General features: G+C 37.7%; 1 protein-coding gene across 5 annotated transcripts in view; it reads right to left on the bottom strand.

The window, feature by feature from the left end:
* Window positions 1-478: 478 nt before the first annotated feature.
* Window positions 479-22,340, bottom strand: part of LOC107675741 (protein FAM13A-like) — a 53,010-nt gene continuing 31,148 nt past the window's right edge. For 3 of the 5 annotated variants that reach the window (XM_016470160.1, XM_016470176.1, XM_016470194.1), the window contains 17 exons: window positions 21,379-21,420; window positions 21,059-21,226; window positions 19,692-19,851; window positions 16,492-16,535; window positions 16,001-16,040; window positions 12,507-12,609; window positions 8,487-8,552; window positions 7,101-7,317; window positions 6,888-7,029; window positions 6,588-6,669; window positions 6,176-6,381; window positions 5,999-6,082; window positions 5,798-5,893; window positions 3,562-3,645; window positions 2,945-3,141; window positions 1,903-2,004; window positions 479-1,764 (listed from right to left, as the gene is read on the bottom strand). In XM_016470160.1, the coding sequence (XP_016325646.1) occupies window positions 1,641-1,764; window positions 1,903-2,004; window positions 2,945-3,141; window positions 3,562-3,645; window positions 5,798-5,893; window positions 5,999-6,082; window positions 6,176-6,381; window positions 6,588-6,669; window positions 6,888-7,029; window positions 7,101-7,317; window positions 8,487-8,552; window positions 12,507-12,609; window positions 16,001-16,040; window positions 16,492-16,535; window positions 19,692-19,851; window positions 21,059-21,226; window positions 21,379-21,420 (1,957 nt within the window). In that variant the 3' untranslated portion in view covers window positions 479-1,640. The remainder of the gene's footprint in view (window positions 1,765-1,902; window positions 2,005-2,944; window positions 3,142-3,561; window positions 3,646-5,797; window positions 5,894-5,998; window positions 6,083-6,175; window positions 6,382-6,587; window positions 6,670-6,887; window positions 7,030-7,100; window positions 7,318-8,486; window positions 8,553-12,506; window positions 12,610-16,000; window positions 16,041-16,491; window positions 16,536-19,691; window positions 19,852-21,058; window positions 21,227-21,378; window positions 21,421-22,340) is intronic. The other 2 variants (XM_016470168.1, XM_016470186.1) reach the window with 2 other exon arrangements.

Below are 22,340 nucleotides of genomic sequence, written 5' to 3'. Positions count from 1 at the left end.
ACAGGAAGGTCATATGCTGTAAAGGGATTTGCTTTCTACTCGCATTTTCTTTCTGAGTGGAGCATTAATGTTGGGTTGTTATTGAAAATGGATCAGAGTGACTTACCTTTGTGGTTTTCAGATATGGTGGACGATAGAGGACTGTCAGGACCACGGTGAGGTGTTTGCTGTGGCCTGTGGTGTTTTGCATCTAGCTGCATGAGATGTATTTGTTTGTACTTGATGGAAGGTCATATAAAGAAGTGTTTCTATCCAACTTATTCCTTTCTGGCAATGTATACAAACAAGGGCTTCTTAGTGGCTACTGATGCATTGTTATTTTAGTAAAGTATATTTAATTTTATAGCTTTCAAATGGAATATATTGTTTTATCTATTTTTTTTCCAGAACAATAAAATTATTTCACCTCAGAGTATTATCAAACGTCATGGCATTTTCTTGCACTAAATGACTACGAAATGAATACCCAACACCAGTATATTCAGAAAAAATAGTTTGGTTTTTTTATATCATATATACAAAATACAAATACAATCATGTACTAAAATGTACACACAGTATTCATCTTTATCCATCAGCCTTGTCACGTTCTGTAAAAACAAAGGTCACACTACAATTTTCCAATCTGGAGAATAAGAGAAGGTGGTGATGTGCTCACTCTGTTTGTATCTGCATTTACGAGGCGCAAACGCTCAGTGAGGCCCCACAGTTTTGTTTTCTATTGCTCGCTAACAATAGAGACGGTTTTAAAGGGGATTCAATCCACCCACATCACTGTTAAACAGTGAGCTTCATTTGATGACCAGTTAAGACACTGGAGTACAAAAAACACTACAAAAATAACAATGAAAGCTGAATTATAGTACCACTGTGCGTTTCTACACCATTAGAAAATGGCAACAGATTTCGTTTTTCTTACGGTTGTTCATTTGCACTTTTTTTTTTTCTTTTGTAAAGTAAACTCTAGCTTAGTCACTGGTCTTAGTGGAGGGAGAAAGAGATTTGATTAACGATGAACATGTTCAAATAATACATTTTCTCAGAAGCATTAATGTTCAAAATAAAGAATTATGGCACCAGTAAATAATTAAAAATAATATAGAGAGCCTTCCTTCCACAAATCGGTTACCTTCTTCAAATCATCAAATACGAAAAGTTCCTATAATGATAAACTCTCCTCGTCTCTAAGTACATACACAGATGATTTATCTCAATGTTCTTCAAAGCTTATGTCTGATTGCGAAAACAGTTGTTTCTATATTACAGCAATATTAATATAGAAAAAAGCTAAAAATCTGTATAATACAACACAAAATATAACAGAAACATTCTTCTGGGCTTCAAAGGGAATTAAGATCAGAGATTCACAAGTAATCTGATTGTATTCTGAAATCCACGGTCTCATAGCGGACAAAAAAAAAATCGTTAAGTCCAAAGCAGAACACAAGTCCTTTTTGCTGTACAGTGGAACAAACAGCACTGTACATCTGGTGAACCAGGTAAGTCTTGGCGTCCTTCAAAGCCAAATGTGCCTGTAATGAGTCAATAACAAAGAGGAACATGTCTTTGTACACACTATATTGCTTTGAAAAGCAGTGGCTGGTCCTTGTTTGGCTAGTAGAGTAAATCCCAGCTGAGCACTAGATGAACTTAGAGGAGTCTCTTTTACTGATGAGCACTTCCAACAGCCGTAGCTTGGCTTTAATGTGCTTGTATTCATTGTATTCTCCAGCCAAGGGTGAGCGATCTTCCTTTTGCACGTTTCTATGGGAACAGCAAAAGTAGAACATTCAGTTATAAGATTTTGTTTCTCTCTGTTTAGACCGATTCAAGCTTAAGAAAATGTACAATTCTAAGAACAAACGTGCACATGAAAACGCGTATTGAGGAAGTTTCTGTTACCTGCCATTCTGTTTGAAGAACTGATCCTCAAAATCACGGAGGTTTTTGCGGATTCTTTTCTTTTCTTCACGGGCTTCCTGGAGTTGCTCCACAAGTTCCTGCCTGTGTGTTTGGTTAGGAAGGAGTGGAAAGTTTTAGGATTCTATCAAACCACCGCAGCAACAATGCAATCATTTGAGGTTTCAATGGTTTGTACATAATACTGAATATTTCGCTTTTTTAAACTTACAAATTACTTTTAGCCTATTGTATATTCGGCCTTGTAGCTCCACAAAAGATGGATTGTGAACACATGAAAAGAGAAAGGTCTGTAGGGCTGCTTACACACTAGAATTGTATGTCAGAGAACATTGCAAATTCTTTGATTTCAAAGGGTTAGGAAAAGTTATGCTACATCGCACATCCAAAGGTTGAGAACAATTTACACCTTTATTTTACCAGGGCTGCGTTTCCAAAAAAGTCATCTTAAGCATAAATGGATTGTAGAATCCATTGGCACCAATGGTCTCTACGATCTACTTGGGTTTACAATGCTTTTGGGGAACAGCCCAGGTTAGTCCCTTTTTTGAAAGAGACCTGGTCATTATGGTGTGTGTATACTAAAAGCAAATTTAATTATTTGCACGAGTAGATTACATACAAAGTCAATGCAAAGACGCGAATTGGGCAACACAATTGCTGCGAACACGCGATATTCGCCTCAATCGCGTCTTCCGTGCAAGTTGAAAAATTTCAACTCAAGCGGGAAATTTGCACAATGTGTTGTCGCGCAAGCCAATCAGCAAAGAGCTTATTGACACGTCCGGTTATATCAGGAAAAACAATGCTTTTATTCATGCGAGTGTTGCGAAAAACATCCCGCAAGTAACGTAGAGCGATAATGCAATGCGAATATTTGCTTCACTCTTGGTGTTTTTCAAAAATCTGGCATACTCCTACTTGATTTAGAATTTTTCCACATCCTCAAAACACTCCGTTCAAGCATTATCTTGTGTGTCAGTGCCCTAAGACATGGGTTTTCGTCTCTAAACCTTATACTTACATGGTTGCAGCATGCAAATTGGACAATCTCATGTCAGTGGTGTTCTTGGAGGGCGAGAGTTCATCAACAGGCGAGATGAAACCATCTGTGTCCTCATCCAGCTGGTCGAGAAGTCCCAGCATGCTCAGTTCCGGCTTAACCGTGACCGTGAACTGTGTCCTGGTGTCGTTGTCATCGTCCGAGCCGTCCTCCTCCTCCTGGAAAAGAGCACTCCTGGTTAGCTCGACTGCAGCTTAACTTCGAGAGTTTGCACTAGCATGACTGAGCAGTATCAAGCGTAACATTCATTTAGAAGGCAAGTCTCATTGGCATCAAGCTTCTGTCGTGATAAGCGTTAGTACAAATGAAAAGCATCAGTGCTCCAGCAGTGCAGTAAATTATATTCATTCCAACTGGAGCATTTAGTGCACTGCCTTACACGAGTTACCGATTCGAGTTTTTCTTTAATATAAAACCCAATAGGGGTGTGATCAAAAGGCAATGGAATCAGCAGGAGTCGAATCTCACAGCACTCCCATGCAGTTACTGATTCATGATTAGGTTAATGAGGAAACTAGTGGGGGGAAGGAGGTGGGTCAGCCGAATCACTGGTTGGTTGAGCAGTAGCAGCTCTTCACCTTGGTGTCGCTGAAGAATAGGGCTGGTACACCCTCGATAATGGGCTGCAGCAGGGGGCCTCTGCGCTTGCTGGAAGGCGAGCCCTGTGGTGGTGTTAATAGTGACATTACAACCCGGTAAACTACACATCAGCCCACTCAGGGCAGGACTCACTACTGGACTATAAGGTTTATGTTACATAAACCTTGAAATCTAAAGAAATAGTTTTAGGGCAGAGGTCTTCAACCCATCTCCTGGAGACCCTGTTCTACAAGGTTTAGCTTCAGCCCTAATCAAACACACCAGAACAAGTTAATCAAGGTTTTCAGGATGACTTGATGACCAGGCAGGTGTGTTGGAGCAGGTTGGAACTACACTTAGCAGGATAGTGGATCTCCAGGACTATTGAAGACCTATGTTTTAGGGCAGTGTTTCCCAGCCCTGGTCCTGGAGACCCTCCAACATTGCAAGTTCTCTTTTATCTGAAACACACATTTGAGGTCTTGGAGTTTTTACTAATGAGCTGATGGGTTGAATCAGGTGTGCTTGATTAGAAAACATCTAAAATGTGCAGTGTTGGGGGTTCTCCAGGACCAGGATTGAGAACGACTGTTTTAGGGCATATGGTTCTGCTAAATTGAGAACCCAAACTGATGCTAATCAAAAATTTACCTGGAGCAGCATATTATTAACTAAACAATGGAGAAGCTACAGCTAAAATACAATTTATGAGTGCGCACAGAAGTTCAACCAAATATAATCAGGCTTTCAAGTATTATATAATGGTAATATCCATTTTGCGTTACATAATCCGGAACATACCAGTATAATATTTGCATGCACTTGGGATGTTTTTTGTTGTTGTATTTCACATACCTATCATACTATATTAAGCAGAGGGAAACACTGTATCAGCGGTATGGGAATATGACCAGGGTGGCTGTTTAATGCTAAGTGTAAGAGACCTAGGAATTATAAGGAATACTGTTGCAAATATCCAGCTACAGGATATGACCTCAGCGAGCTACTCTTGAGCTCTTGCTAAAGACAGGCTTATCAACGCTAACAAGCCCCAGCACTGCCACCGCATCAATACTGCCTCTAAATGCTTATATTGTGCTACTGCTAATGCTATTTCCTTTACTAATACTGTGGAGATTTATCCATACGGTTTAGTTCAAGAATAAAGTAGAAATGGCAGCTAGCTAGCTTTGAATACTATAACACTAGCTTTTGCATGTCTGCTAAGCTAACGTGGCTCGGATAAGTATTAGCTTTTTTCCAAAACTTAGTGAGCTGCCTCGCTGCCAACATGGGCAGCAACTCTGTCATGGAAGTGACTGATTTGGAACGCTCTACATAGGCAGCAAACTCAACAGGCTTCAATAGGCTATGTTAGCATGTTACTAAGCTGACCACACTCAAATATGAATATACATCGTACGCACAAGTATTAGGTAAAAGAACCAATTTATTTTTTATTAATACTTTATAATACTGAATGAAATTTATCTCGCTTAGTCAGCCATCTTGCCCCTTCTAAAACTAACCATGGTTTTACTATAGTAAAAGTGCAGTAACCATGTTTTTTTGGAGGGAGTATAGATCACTATTTGTATAACAACAGTTCTACTACAAATACCATGGTTAAACTATGATTAGTGTAGCAAAACTATGGTTAATTTGTGGTTACCATGGTTTAACTGTAGTAACCATTGTTTTTTTTTAATTTTTTTATTTGTAGTAAAACCATGGTTAACTTTCTTAAGGGTGCTGCATTGCATTCTGGAATGACCTTATTCTGTGAAGGAATTATGCTGGCTTAAATATGGCCCAAAGAGATGTATCTTAGAAGGCAGAATAATAAAGTTGCCTATCTTTTGCAACAGCCTTCAACATTGGGAGTGCATGTATCTCACTAGGTTTTGAAACACAGGAATTGGAACTGTAAACCAGGGGTGTTCAGTTCTGCTCCTTGAGGGCCAATGTCCTGCAGAGTTTGGCTGCAAACTATCCCAAAACACCTGCCTGGAAGTTTTCAAGTAATCCTGAAAACCTGGCTAGTTCAGGTGGGTTTGATTAAGACTGGAGCTAAACTCTGAAGGATAGTGGCCCTTCAGAAGCAGGATTGGACACTCCTGCTGTATATGAACTCCTACTTGAACGATTTCTCCAGGAAATGGGGAAACTTGAAATGGGAGACAAGGATACAATGGAGACGGAAAGCAAGAAAAATTTTGGAAAAACAGAACTTACAATGACTGGAATGGCAGACGCTCTGCAGAGGATCTGTTTGATGAGTCGGTACCGATCGTACAGAGGCTTCATGACCTGCCTCTCGTTCTTGGTGATCTAGAAAGGATGACAGAAAGAGAGACATTGAAATCAACCTCGACTTAAGTTCTTAACCTTCAGAAGGTGAACTTATTGCACTTTTTTGAAGAATTGCATACTCACTGGTCTCCCGTGGATGCTCTCGTAATATAATAGAGCTTTCTGAAGGGCCACTTTTTCTGTTCCTATCTGCTCACGGGTCATGTCCTAAAGAAGAACAAAGGATGAAATTTGAAAGATTCATGCATTTGTTTATAATAAAAAGGGTCAAATGGAGAACAAAAATCTTTGAAATCGCACCTTAACATCTTCAGGTCGGCCAGACTCCTTGCGTTTCTCCTGCAGTTTGTTCATAACTGCCACTAGCGTGCTCTCCACAGGGGGTTTGGGGGCTTTGGTCTCAGTGGGTTTCTTCTCCAGCTGAGATCCAAAGCTCTTGGGAAGAGTGTTGCTGCGCTGGCGGGGGATGGGCGTCAAATCCTCTTCTGACTTTAGCAACTTGTGATCTGTGAAGCCAGAACATGGAGCCACTTGTTTATAAGAACCTTGCAAGCCATGAGCCGAGCAGATTAGATCAGGGATTGTTTTCCTGGTAGGCCCAACCCACAAAGGTTAGTGAGAAACAACACCAGAGACATTTTGTTCAAACAAAATATTATGAAGGTTGGATTAGCATGACTTATGTGATTCAAATCACTTTCATAATTCATACCTTTTAAATCTTTGCACATCTTGGCCAGTTCATTCATCCACCGCAGAACCTCTGGATTGGCGGCTTTGTCGCTGTGTGAAGGCTGTAGAGAAAACACTAAACTCAGTATCTGTAGCAAATCCAGCTAAATACATTTTGCATTGATCTTTTGCATTGGTGCATATATAGTATACAGAAAATGTTTTTCAGAGTAGACTGCTTCATTGATTATAATGCGATCGGTTTATCAGTGCAGTCATTGTAGGTTGTTTAGTCCTCGCAAAAGTGGGTCATGCAATCAGATGCATCTTGATTGCTCACCCTGTATTTACGCTCCTCCTCAAACTTCTCCTCAAACCTCCTGATCTTCTTCTTGAGTACGTGGATCCGCTTTGAAAGCTGGGCTGAAGTGAGCTCTTCCCGGTCATCGTCGCAGGAGCCCAATGATGAACTTCTTCGCCTACTGAATGAAGAACATCATTAATTTCACATACTGTATTTAATCTTCCAAACCACATAAGAGTGTTGTTTTACCTGACAAAGGAGTGGGCATTGGGTGGAGATGGAGGAACCTCAGTGTCATCCAGATACTGTTGGCCATCTCCATAAGCGTAGAACCGCGGCGAGACCATTGGGTTGCTGTCCTCCTCCAGGAGTTGTCGAATCAGCTTGCCACCGGCATGAGGTGACAGACGAGCTTCTTCGCGGTCCATACTCTCCCTTTGCCACGACGAGTAGGACGGGACTGGTTCTGTCAACACGCAAACATGCGTGCGTTAATATGGAGGGAAATAACAAAGCAGCGTGTCTGGATTTTAGCAAGTCACCCAGTAAGTAGCAAGCCAAACAGGGAAGAATTGGCAACAAGACATCCAACAAGGTAGATTTAGTCTTTGTTGATATAGCCAAATGTTTCCGTACATATTAAATTTTAACTAGGCTGATACTCTATTAACCTTGATGCTATTTCTGGCATCCTTGAGGTCGGCTGTTGTAGCCAAAACCACAAATAAATTGTGCCATATGCCATGGCCAGGTTATTACTCAAACATAGTGAGCACATGCTGTAATATGCTGAACGTTTTGTTTATTTATTATGCAGATGCCGTGACTGTAAAGAAAGGTCAGGATAATTTAATGATGCATCCAGAAGAATGTTGCGATAAACGCAGACTGCAAAGTGACCTGTGGAACTGGCATGCATGAAGGATCAAACTCGATCTTATCTGTTGTTATAACGTTGATATTGGTGTATTTACAGCGCTGAAGTGCAAGTAAAACCTTGTACAAGGCAACGTTCATTAGGACAAACAATAAAACAATGTGTCTACTACAACAACTTTTTTATTGATGTACCAACTGAGCTCTAAAAGAACATTACATTACGCGTCAATAGTTTATGGGACTTACACTACATAAAATACACTAGATTTGTAATTTTTTTTAAGAGAAGAATGGAGTCCTTCTCTCATCATTTCAGTCCATGCACACTCACTCAAACACAACATGCTTTCCAAAATGCTGTGCAACAATCTTTTAGAGCCTGAATTCCCACAGCTTCTTTGCACTTTTTGTACCGTGTCATGTGCTTGTTACAGTCATGCTCGAGAAGCTAATGGGTCAGGTGGACCTCTCCCTAATGGCGCATTTGGAGCCATTTTGTTGAGCCGGCACAATACATCCAAGCATGTGGTACAAGATGGCCTTTCACTAAAAGACTCACAAAAAGTCTCAGTAGGCCACTGCGGACATAAATAAAGGCACATATTACTGTGCCTGTCCTCAGGTTGTTAGATGCTAGGTGGGTACATGCCAGTTTGGGGTGTTTTATGGGATTTCCATGCAGCGTTTAAAGGTCAATGGTGAGAGATGGGGCTCAGGGATATCAAGTTGTTAACAAAAGCAGATCTCAGCCCTTACCCTCATTGTGACTTGATTTTAAAAGGCTTTTAAAGTCAAGGAAAGGGGCACTAAAGAAGTGAGAATCTGAAAGACAAAAGGAAAGAGAGGCAAGTGAGATAACAGCCCAAGGAAAAGGTTTTACTCAAGAGAACGAGACGGGCAGAAATGCAGCGAGTGATATATAAGATTGTGGAAATCACAGCTGACAAACAGATGGGCAAACCTCTGCCTCTTGGCACCGCAGTGGGTCACCGCAATGTGCTTTGGCACAGGCCGCAGTGGGACAAAGGTCTGGCAGCTCAACATTACATACCGTCCTGAACGCTCATTTGACCACTCCCATGAGCTGGAGCAACTGTTTGCTTTTAGTGCAACTGTATTTTACTACAATTTGTAGAATGTAACATGCACACAGCCTTTGCTTTAAAGCTTTTATTTGTATAAAGCTTTCTACCACACATCGCTGATATATTTCATCATGATATCTGTGATTAAGCAGCATAACAAACATAATTGCTAGGATTTGTCGAATATAACTAGGTTAAGTGCAGACAACTATTCAAATTACTGATTTGTGTAGCTCTCCTCAAAATGCTGTTCTAAAATTTTCTTTTGTTTTTCTAAGCTTAACGAACTAAATTTCTGTGATTTGTGGCATATAACTAGGCAAAAATGCACTACGGCACTTTGACTACCCCAAAATAATTCAATTTATTATTTATTCGAAAGCGCTTTTCACAATAAATATTGTCCCAAAGCTATCTTTTTCATCATGTTATCTGTAATTAAGTTGCTCCACTAAGCACAACAAACATAATTGCTAGGATTTGCGCAAAACTATTCAAATTACCGATTTGTGTAGCACTTTTCAAAATAAATATTGTTCCTTTTTCATCTTAAGTCATTCTATTTAGCATAACAAACTAAATCGCTACGATATGCAGCATAAAAACTGGAAAAATTCGCCCCAAAATGAAGCAGTTTATTTCTTTTTATTACACGGCTCTGTGGAATACTTGATTCTGATTGGTCAATCGCGCCATCCAGCGGTATGTTATTCCCAGATAACAACCGCCAAATTGAATAACACACCGCTCGTCCGGGTACTACGAGTTATCTTGACCGGTACTACTTATATGCTTAACGAGTCACTCCGCTATCGTTGACTGTCTGGCGCCATCTTGTGACTGAAAACACTTAACTACCACGTGTTACAATGGAAGACTTCAGCATTAATTTCAACATATATGGTAAAAACAAATCTTTTTAGCCGTGTAATAAGCGCTTCGCGTCGGGGTCCTGATCACCCTGTCGGGGTTTATTCTGAGATAACAACCGGCTGGATGTACATTATCCCTTACGTAAAGCACACCAAAACTCACATTTTTCATCATGTTATCTGTGATTGCATAGCATACCAAACTTTATTGCAAAGATCTGTGTATAACTACGCAAAAAGCACACTGAACGGCCTTAAAATGATTAAAGATTCAGAATTCTATTTTATTCACTAGTATAGCACTTTACACAATACATATTCCAAACTAAAATGCAATGGGGGAAAAACCCCTTAGAAACTCTTTAAAACCATTTCTAAACACAAGGCAACAGAACAGTGCCTAGAGGAAATATCTCACGTCGCACTCCCAGGAATGTCTCTGTGAAGACCTTGCAAAGCCACAGGGCGATGTTTTGACCATCTCAGTGTGTGTCAAGCGAGATATGTCATTGTGTACGCAGCTGTGTGAAGCTCTCAGTAGAGGGTGCCATAGAGCAAGTCCATGCTACAGTATAGCGACTCTGCCAAGGCTGTGACCACAATATTAAGCACTACATTAAAGTAAAGGGTAACTGTGAATCAACATGGCAACCCTCTCAGCACAGCAGGGCTGCTCCACATGCTATGTGCCATTCACGGTCTTGGGTGTATCCGTGCCAGACCTCCTTAAACACTGAGACCGTACACTACAAATATTCCAAGGTCATGGTAAAAAGGGGTGTGTTTGCGCATGTTTGTGCACGTCTACAACTGGCACATGCTGCATGAACTGAAGAGGAAACAGGAAGGGAGACTATTGTACATAGCCATGACAAGTTTTAAAGGCTGAGACGTGACGTGCACATAGCAACAGCTCCCAGACGCCTGGATTTAAACCTGTTTCACTTCTCATTATAAGGCCCTCCACTTGTAAAGCTACACGTCTGCTTGTTTCTAGTCCCAACACTGAAGATGACAAATGCTGTGAATCCTAAACTTGACTGAAATGCAACAGCTGTGAAAATGCATCAAATCAATGATAAAATCCATTTTATTCAGATGCATCTGTTCAGTGAAGTTCTGTGTGCTGCTTGCATAAAACATGGTGTTATACACCGATATTAATATTAATGATATTAATGTAAAAAAAAAGATAAGAAAAATTAGTAAAAAAAAGTGCTGTAATCTATATGTATTAATCTATACACTAAAATTAATTTAAATTCTATATATAAATTAATGTTTAAAAAAAGACAAGTAAAACGAAAACAAAAAGTGCTGTAATCTTATATGTATTAATCTATGCACTAAAATTAATTTAAATTCTATATATAAATGAATGTTTAAAAAAGACAAGTAAAACTAAAACAAAAAGTGCTGTAATCTTATATGTATTAATCTATGCACTAAAATTAATTTAAATTCTATATATAAATGAATGTTTAAAAAAGACAAGTAAAACTAAAACAAAAAGTGCTGTAATCTTATATGTATTAATCTATGCACTAAAATTAATTTAAATTCTATATATAAATGAATGTTTAAAAAAGACAAGTAAAACTAAAACAAAAAGTGCTGTAATCTTATATGTATTAATCTATGCACTAAAATTAATTTAAATTCTATATATAAATGAATGTTTAAAAAAAGACAAGCAAAACAAAAACAAAAAGTGCTGTAATCTATATTTAGTAATCTATACACTGAAATTAAATTAAATCTCAGATGACATGAACAATAAATAAACAATAATATGCTAGAATCTACATAAAAATATTTTATACATTAAAATTAAATAACTTTTATTTTATCTTAAAGAATATGATGAATAAACAAATAAGAGCCACAATCTAATTCATTTATCTATACAGTAAAATTAAAAAACCTATACATATACATATATATTTTAGCAATCTATACATTAAATCATTATAAAAACTTTTATCTCTCTCTCTCTATATATAAATATATATATATACACACACACAAACACACTCAGGCATTTAAATTCAAATGAATATTCTAAACAAAAAACGTATTCATTATTATTATAATATTACATATTTATTCATCTATACACTTGGCTGCAATATAACAGAGTGAAAAATTGAAGGGGGTCTGAATACTTTCCGTACCCACTGTATATTATATTTCATTTTATCTCATAATAATGTGCTATAATCTATATTTATAAAATAAGTTATGCATTAAAATCAAATAACTCTTTTATCTTAAAGAATATGATGAATAAACAAAAAAGCACAAATATGCAATCAATAGCCTCTCTAGTGTTTACAAACACAAGATTATGGCTAAAGGAGAAGTGTGGGTAGGGGAAAAAAACAAGCAACTGCAAGAACCGCAGATGAATCCAGTGCAAACTCAATAAATCCCGGAGGCATCCGAGTCAAAATTCTTAAGGGACATCACAACGCTTTGAAGCACCAAGCTGTGGCTCCAACCTCAATATTTACAACAAACATGCAGAGAAAAATGCATCGATAGCATTGCAAAATATTGCTCTAGACAAAACATAACACCGTATGCAGAACATGAGGAAAACAGCTTGCAGACTGCTTCTAATCTTCTTCCTCTGGTTAAATGACTTAAGATCCACTGCATGAGGACACAATGTGGGCAAGGCAGACTTGCAGCTGCCGCCCATGTGCAGAGAGAGAGGCAGCAACAAAGTGAGTGAGTGAGAGAGAGAGAGAGAGAGAGAGAGAGAGAGAGAGAGAGAGAGAGAGACAAATAAAAAATATATTAAAAAAAACACTGACCTGCCCAGTTATTGTCGTCCATCAGAGTAGACAGGTCCAGTCGAGGGACATCGTCACATGGCTCTGCGGCACTAAGAGCCTCCTGGATCTTCATGGCAGGCGTCTAGCAGTGAAAAGAGCAAAGCATAAACACCAACTACACTAGAGTGGGGGCAGTGCGCTTCTTAAGCTGAGCAATACCCTTGCCTGCGCTTGCTCCCGTCTACTTACAGGCTGGGAGGAGGCAGGGGGTGGCGCTGCGGGACAAACCCCTGCCTGCTGATTGGCTGCCTGCCCTACTCAAACCCCGCCCACCTTCCTTTCAGGGTAGGTGTGGCTAATTTTATGTTATTTTCTCTCTCTCCACCCCTCCCTTTCTCTGTGTGTCCCAGAGAGAGAGAGAGAACATGCAGAGCACGCAAAACACGCAGGCAGAAATGCCTTCCCGATTTCTCACTTTAGCATTTCCGAAACTCTTCCCTCTCTTTTAATATTGAACAATCACGCAGGAGGGGCCGTGTGGGTGCAGACAGATGTAATCCAGATAAATGTGCAACTCGGCCACTCGCACAAACACACACTTCCGGCTCTGGGGCATGGGACGAGGTCTATTTTTGGAGCGGAGGGGGGCCTTTTCCTCACTACATGCCCCGCATTACTGACAGCATGACTGAAAGTCCTGTTTACCGATATATTACGGCAGACTGGGCTTGCTCATGCTAATGCCACTGGATTTGAAACGCACTTGTGCCATTGTAGACGTGCTATTTGTGGCATTGTGATTTTCATAACGTGCTCATCATGGTCCATAATTGCAACACTGCTGATATTGTGTCAATCCAAACACGGGAACAGGACTTGTGCATGGCTGTGCAAAATGCCCCTGCCAGCCTGCCAAGAGATGTGATTTTATTACCACTAGAACAGATAAGGAACGGCATGGGAAACATACAGTCCAGACTTCCTGTATGTCAAGATCTGTGAATATCTGTTTGACTTCACATACAAATGTGACCCTGGACCACAAAACCAGTCATAAGGGTCAATTTTTTTTTTAGATCATCTGAAAGCCGAATAAATAAGATTTCATTGATGTATGATTTATTAGGATAGTACAATATTTGATCGAGATACAACTATTTGAAAATCTGGAATCTGAAGGCGCAAAAAAAAAAAAAAATCTAAATATTGAGAAAATCACCTTTAAAGTTGTCCAAATGAAGTTCTTAGCAATGCATATTACTAATCAAAAATTAAGTTTTGATATATTTAAGGTAGGGCATTTATTAAATATCTTCATGGAACATGATCTTTACTTAATATCCCAATGATTTTTGGCATAAAATAAACATCTATAATTTTGACCCATACACTGTATTGTTGGCTATTGCTACAAAATATACCATGTGCAACTTAAGACTGGTTTTGTGGTCCAGGGTCACAAATGTGCCTCACTGCACAAATACACACTTCAATACACAGTTCACACGCAGTCCAACTGCTCTCTTAAAACAAGGGCGTGTTTACAATAGGAACGTAAACTTAATGTATATACAACGTCTGCATGCTTTCGCTGAAATTATGACGTAAACAACTTTAAATGGTGGAAGTCAGTTGACTTAGATCAACAGGCTTTCAGTAGATTTGCAGCTTTCACATGATGTTTGGCCCAGAAAAACATCGCCTAAAATCTCTCCAATCAAGGGCAATCAACAGTAAACAATTCATCAGATAATCTTCTTGTCATCACCTGTTCATGACGCGATTAAAGAGGTGACAACTAATGAGATTATTTTGCTGATTACTGATGAGATTTGAGTTATTATGGACATAAATATTTCAATCTAGGAATCTCATCATATCCAGAGATGCCAAAACAGCAGTAATCTGGTCTAGAAACTCAAACTGAGGGCTATGAAAAGCCGAGAAGCAACGTTTTTGTTGAAAGAAAGTCGGAGGGGAAATAATACGTTTAAAAGATGTGCATGAAAAAATCTAATCAAATCGCATCCTTAAAGGACACTACAATTAAATTAAAGGTACTAAAACAAAATCTTAACATTGTGGTTAACTGATAAAGCTCTGCATATTAGTAAAGGATTGTGCTTTTCAACACGTTCACAGAAAAGAAGACTCTTAATCAGCTGCCACTATCAAATACATGAGGAGCTCTTATACCACAATGCACTGCATACGTGTCACAGCTGGGTACAACATGTTCTGACTGTTAGAGCGCATGAAGGAGTGAGATCTGAGATGACAAACCGATTCAACATGTATTTGACATCACAATGAGCGCGGATCAAGCTGGGCTTAACAAAACCAATATTCCTAAGTCTGTATGTTTTTAAGAGAACATTACAAACGTCTTTGGAAAATGAAGAGAAAGGAAACTGAAATGTTTGATCTCTAGATTATTTAGACTGTATCATTTTACAGACTAAACCACTGATGCAGAAACATTTTGGACGTTCACGACTATATCAACTCTTTCAATGACCCTCAAACTATTTGTAAAAATATATGAATGTCATTGCATCAGTTTAACAAACCGAGCGACATTCATGTTAAAGAACATTATCACAAGCACACGTTAAGCCAAACATTACATTTCAAGATGTTAGTTTTAAAATCACACTGCAGGTTCAGCAATGCCATAGAGCCAGTTTTGGCTCCCCAAAGAACCTTTCACTGATCAATTCTTATAAGAACCATTTTTTTCTTAGCGTTAAGAACATTTTAAGAATCTGAAGAACCTTTTTCCACTATATGAAGAACTTTTTGTGGAATATGGAAAGATTCCATGGATGTCACAGGTTCTTCATGGAACCATCAATGCCAATAAAGAACCTTTATTTTTAAGAGTGTGTTATTACATTGATATTACATATAATGCAATAAGATTATAATTTAAGTGTCCAAATATTTTTGGGCCACTGTATATCAGTTTTTTGGAGGACAACCAATGATGTGCAACATAAGTGCCACAGCTCTTGGTCTGAACATGCAGGTAGACGACTAAAGCAGAAGGTCCATTGGCACGCTGACATTAAACGGTACCAGAGCCCAAATGGCCTGACAGCAGGGGTAAGAGTATAGGTGGTGGTCCAACAAATCCAGGATGTTCTCACAGTAACACCAACAGACTGTTTGGATACATTTCAGATGCTCTTCTAATCCCTTTATCCAGAGATCTGTTAATGTATATCAGTGCTGACATGTATCAACCATAACAGATGATCAAATGACACAAGCCGAAAGATTTAGTACAGCTGTCTATTTGGTGTCCTTCCTGCAGGTGTCCTCTCATCTGAAATAAGTCACTCCAGACTCAACTGTGTTGTTCATCTACATTTTTTCTTTAAAAAAAACGAGGCTTTGATTAACAAGAATTTGTCACAGTAAATCTGTCACTGTGAACAGTGCACAAATGTAAGAACAGAACACAAGCAGGAAAGAAAATAAGATGAGGGCAGGAAATGTGATACAGGAAAAAGAAATTGAACTAAACTTACCTGAATAGAATGCAGGCCGTTGTCCTTTTGATGGTTCCTCCTGAAAACAAGAGAATTCATTAGTGATATTATAAAAGAATCACAAAACTATTCATGCTAAAAATGCACAGCTCAAACTGTAAAGATGTTTTTTTTAAACATGGTTTCAAATTCTGATAGCCTTCAGAATACAATGTGCAGAGCTGTAGGTGCTACACACAACCAGAAACAGCACAAGAGTTGACCCTCACAGATCTACTCTTACATTCATTCTTCTAGTGTTTAGGAATAACAGTATCTGTTCTACTAACTAACTAAATAAGCGTCATTGCACAGTAAATGTGGGCAATTATATTGTAATGTTTTCAGATTTCTGATGTCAGGGCTCTGTTTTACAAGCATAGTTTGAACAGGTGGTCTTTTTGAACCAGGGAGAAAGTTTTGAGGGCAAGTTAATTCTACTTCCCAACATACACAGAATTGCAGATAATGAATTTAGAGGGTCTAAATACCTGTAATCAGCTGACGCCATATCAGGTCCTTGGCATTCCATTGGCTAGATTTCAAAGAAAAACAACACATGTATCTTCTTAATATGTTAATAGGAGGATAAAGAAATAAAAGTTTTTCAGAACAGCAAGGTGAAAAACGTGTGTGAATTAGGGCTGTGCAATTAATTCGAAAAACAATTTCGATTTCGGCCTCCAACGATTATGAAAATACAATAATCGGGATAAAACGATTATTACGCCCCCATTCCGCCCCCTTTTCGTTCCTCCATAAAAGCCCAATTTCATGTGCAAATCAGTAAAATCATGTAAGGTGACTTTTGCAAAATGGGACGTGCTTGATTTATATAAGTATATTTATTATTCATGTTTTTAAAAGCGTGAAAGAGAACTTGCGCTGCGCCTCAGGATATGCGCTCAGAGACGGAACACAACATGGACATGTAAAGTCATCTTTTAGCTCAAGGTGCGCTCCTAAACGGTCAAATACACGCAAAAATGTGTCAAAATGCGGCGCTTGGTGATTATTCATGTAACGTTACACCTTCGTCGGTCATGTAATAAATGAACGTAAAGAGTTGAGAATGAAAATACGCGTGTAACGGTAAATTGGATCCGTGCAGCTCTTAAAGTGACAGCGGGCTATTTTCCTGCTTGTGACTGTGTGCTTGATATTAATCAAACAACAAAACACAAATTCAAAATCACACACTGCTCTTGAGTGAAGGACTTTTGTAGCTTTAATAAGAAACAAAAAAGTTTCATTCTTATTGTGAAGACTATGCTGTTTTATTTTACATTTGATTATTAATTTCTGTAGTAGGCTGTAAACTGCTTGAGACTTGCATAAAAAAACATTAAAGCACAGTTTGTTTCATTTGTATCTTTTTATTCTATTATATTTGTCTTTTGCTTTTTCATTAATGACAGTTTAATTATTTTCAATAATTTTTAGGACTTTTTGTTTGTTTGTTTGAAATTCCGCTGGTCTCTACAATGTATATGTCATAGCAACCTTATTTACAGGAAATATATATTTGATATGTATCACTATCTTTAAATAAATCACTCCAAAATAATGGAGTGGCCAAAATAATCGTGATTATGATTTTTGCCATAATCGAGCAGCCCTATTGTGAATGTCCTATACTATTACCTAGTTGCAAGTTTACAGCAATCAAAGTGATATACAATTTAACCAGCCAGAATCCACCAATTGTAACTTCCAATATCTACAGTCTAGGCAATGAAGAGAATTTTAAGTAAATATAATGTTCACTTAAATTCAACAATATACACAGTAGGGTCCAATGTTTTCATTATAAAATCAGTGAAATGTAGATTTAAAAACAAATGTAAACTTCAGAATTTCTTAGCATTTAAAATTGAACATGTTTGCTTTAATTTTAAGTTTACTCTAAGTTACATTAAAAAAAAGTGGTGTCAGATTTTTGTCTACATTACAAACTATATATCTAATTATATTGGTCATCTGCCATTAAAAAACCCATATTGGTCGACCACAAGTTGACCAAGAGATGTTTTAGTAAAACCGAGACATTACCAAAACATCTGTAATGGTGTCTAATGCACGTCACTGTGGTGTACCAATAAATAAATGCTTTGAACACTGTGGCCTGATCTGCTGAGGTGAATCCAGAATCCAAACACACACCTAACAGCATAAACATGAGTCAGCGAGAGATTCTCGTCAAAACACTGTTCCGATAAAAGCAAGCCCTGCAATTTACCTCTGATTTTCCACATAGATGCATTATGTGCTGTCTCCCATAAACAAGGACAAGAAGGATTTGAAGATAATTAGCTGTACCTGTCACGGTTTACTACCATGTATTATTTCATGGGGTTTTTATTGTTCTTGATGATATTCTGTTGCCATTGCCATTGAGAATATAAAAGGAATAGTTCACCCAAAAATGATAATTCAAGAAAAATGAATGTCATTCCAAACCTGTATGACTTATCCTCTTTTGTGAGTCACAAAAGTAAATATTTTGAAGAACTGTTTTTGTCCATATAATGAAAGTCAATGGGGGCCAAAACAACACTGGACCCAATGACTTGCATTGTTCGGTCCCAAAATTAAATAAATAAATAGCATTGTAATAGTAATAACATTGTAAATTAACATGAACATTCACAAATGCTGTAAAAATTTGATGCTTGTTGCAAATTCATGATACTGTACCGAACGCATTGAATAAAAATACAAATGTACCTTGTAAAGTGTTACCTAAGAAAAAAGCATCATAAGTCAATACATTTCTAAAACGTTTTATCATTAGTTAATGCATTGTGAACTAGACTTCTTTAATATTGGTTAATTCCATAAACAAATACATTTTTATAAATGATGTATGTTTAATGGTACATTAACAAACATGTTAATATGGTAAATTAACGTGAACCTACATTAACAAATGAAAAGTTAATGATACTGTACTGAATGCATTGACTAATGATAACAATTTACCTTATTATACACAGTGTTACCCAATGAATATATTTATTTTTAGGTTCAGAAGTTAATAAATGTATGTGTTTTAACATTAGTTCATGTATTCGGTACCGTGAACTAGAATTTATCGGTAACACTTTATTTTACGGTGTCCTTGTTACACGTTACATGTGCTTACTATTATATTAACAATAAATTATGCATAATTACATGCAAGTAACCCTAAGCCAAACCCTAATCCTAACCCTAACCATATAGTAAGTACATGTAGTTAATTAATATTACTCCGCACTTAAATGTATAATTACACTGCAACAAGGACACCTTAAAATAAAGTGTAACTAATTTATCATCATTGGTTAATTACATATATTAATACATTTTTAACATTTCAAGTTGTATAAATGTTATAAAGCATTACCCAAGAAATTGGTATTTAAAACACTATTTGGATACAATCCAAGTGGTTTTTATTATGGCGTTATGTGGTTGTTGGGCTGTTGCTAAGTGGTTGCTTACTGGCCCAAGTCAAAAGAACTCATTTTTTGGTCCACCATACAAAAAACGTATGCATATTGCTTCATTTCTGAAGCATAAAAACTGCAGGACGAGTTGAAGCTGGGTTTGTTGAAATCTCTCCCACTTAGTATAAGCACTAGTAATAGTGATGCTTGCAGGAAGAAAAGGAGAAGGCCATGGAGATAAGCCTAAAACGCAGACTTACGGTGGAGGCGTCCTGGTTGTCTGAGTGCTCGGTCAGTGTGGGACTCTGTTTGGTCTTCCTGTTTCTCTGAGCCTCGTGTGGTGGCAGCAGCAGATGCCCGTCACCCTCCTCTGTGACCCTCACACCCGGAGACGGGACGTTCTCTTTATTACCCTCGACCCTGAGAAAGACACAGGTTCACTTTCAGACACCACAGAATGAACACGTGACTAGGCGAGGACTTTCTGTGCTTGCCCTTTACTCAAGGGATCAACTCTTAAGAGCGGAGCAGAAATTAAGCTGTCCCTGTGATACCTCATCTGACTGTTTATTTACATCTGTTTCTTGAGTTGGATCAGTGTGTGTCACACAGCACAACTGCTGAGCCACTAATCTAATGTTTTCCATGTCTCTGTGGACAGTTTGCTCAGAGTTCCTGTCGACAGGATTAGTTAGATCGCTCGGAGATCCAGCCAGCAACCAATGACCCAAGCTGGAATGGATCATTACTAATCCACGTTTTATCAAATCACTGTAATAATATGGGATTAACTAAATACTTTTGCTAGGTTACAATTAGTGATAGGTCAAATATACAGTAACAGTAATTTAGCTAGACTGGCTGGTCTGCAGCTATTTGGCCATTTTAAGATTTTCAGCAATTATCTGATATCCATAACCCCCAGTGCCAGCTGTAGAAAGTTGGACATCCTTGTTGGTGGACAACGCACCAAAATAAACTTTTTTTTTTTTTTTGTATGTTTTAATATTAAAATATTTTAAATAAAATACATGGTAAATGTAACTTGTTAATTATATTATCAATGTTTAAAACAGCTGTGCTGTTTAATATTTTTTGTAAAAACTATGATATATTTAAGGATTCTTTGATGAATAGAAAATTCAAAAGAACAGCATTTAGTTGAAATATAAATCTTCCGTAACATTATAGATGTCTTTACTGTAACTTTTGACCAATTTAATTCATCCTTGCTGAATAAAAGCATTAAAAAATCCTAGGTTTTGAATACTTATATACTTATAGTATATATAGTTATTCTAGTCAATTCAGTGTGTTTCTCCGTTTATTCAGATCAAGAATCAAAAGACTTGCTAATTATTGCAGGAGTCGCTGTGGAGATCAGCATCACAGATGTCAACTGCAGCGAAACTGCCAACCTAAGTTGATGAAACTGTTTTTGATGATTGGAAAAACATCTTGAGCAACCGAGAAACATGAAACATTGACTAGAAGACATTTACTGGACATTCTGTAATGACCTGGTTAACTGGTTGCACAAACAAGCTACCATGCCATTTGGCTGCAGTTGCACCCGAGTAAAGAGAGCCCAAGAATAGCTGTATTTCAGGAGAAACCTGCTCCTTACCTGAAGTTCTCCTCTTGTTCTCGCAGATGTCTCCTCCTCGCTCGGGCTGTCGTCACAGGAGATGAAGAGTGGGCAGTCGGCCCCAAGCCCTCTGAACTCTGAACTGTGTGCATGTGTGAGTTGAAGAGGTGTTGCTCGACCGCTGAGCGAATGGTCTTCTCCAGAAAACTGGACAGAGAGAGAGAGAAAGACATGTCAACGGTCAAACGATGATTGCTTTAACTACATGAACAATGGAACTCTTCTGGCTATTCAGAAGATTGACTAATCATTTATTAAAATAATTTAATTGTCATACAAGGCTCTGTATAATTGCTTACTTTGTTAATTCAGGTCTGCAGTGTCCGGGAGAGATCTGTGAACTAAAGAAAGAGAAAAACATAAAGAAGAGAGATTATACTGAATTATTAAGTTGAGCATCAATTGCATCCAATTGTATCCAATGAGAAACACATAACCTTTCTTAAGTCGCTGGGGTATATTTGTAGCAATAGCCAAAAATACAGTGTATGGGTCAAAATGATCGATTTTTCTTTTATGCCAAAAATCATTAGGATATTAAGTAAAGATCATGTTCCATGAAGATATTTTGTAAATTTCTTACCGTAAATATATCAAAACTTAATTTTTGATTACTAATATGCATCGCTAAGACCTTCATTTGGACAACTTTAAAGGCGATTTTCTCAGTATTTAGATTTTTTTTTTGCACCCTTAGATTCCAGATTTTCAAATAGTTGTATCTCGGCTAAATATTGTCCTATCATAACAAACCATACATCAATGGAAAGCTTATTTATTCAGCTTTCATGTGATGTATAAATAAAAAAATTGACTTATGACTGGTTTTGTGGTCCAGGGTCACATATATGGTCACACTTAAGTTTAGGGACCAATTCTCACTATTAACTAACTATTAACTACAACTTTTGCCTCAATAAACTCCTAATTTGCAGCTAATTAATAGTAAGGTAATTGTTAAATTTAGGTATGGGATTAAGGCATCTAAAATATGGTCATACAGAATACGGCATTATTATGTGCTTTATAAGTACTAATAAACAGCAAATATGCTAGTAATATGCATGTTCATAAGCAATCAATAGTGAGAATTGGCACTTAAAATAAAGCGTTACCATATAAAGTACATATATTTTCATCCATTATGGTTCAATCTTCCAGTCAACTCAGTGTGTTTTAATTTGTTGTGAAAGGACAATGACATCAAAAGACTTGCTAATTGTTCTAGGATTGGTTTAATAACAAAACTTTGCACTAAAAA

Source organism: Sinocyclocheilus anshuiensis, unplaced genomic scaffold (assembly GCF_001515605.1).
Source record: "Sinocyclocheilus anshuiensis isolate Anshui unplaced genomic scaffold, SAMN03320099.WGS_v1.1 scaffold469, whole genome shotgun sequence".
Lineage (NCBI taxonomy): Eukaryota > Metazoa > Chordata > Actinopteri > Cypriniformes > Cyprinidae > Sinocyclocheilus > Sinocyclocheilus anshuiensis.
This window is presented reverse-complemented; position numbering and strand designations above follow the sequence as displayed.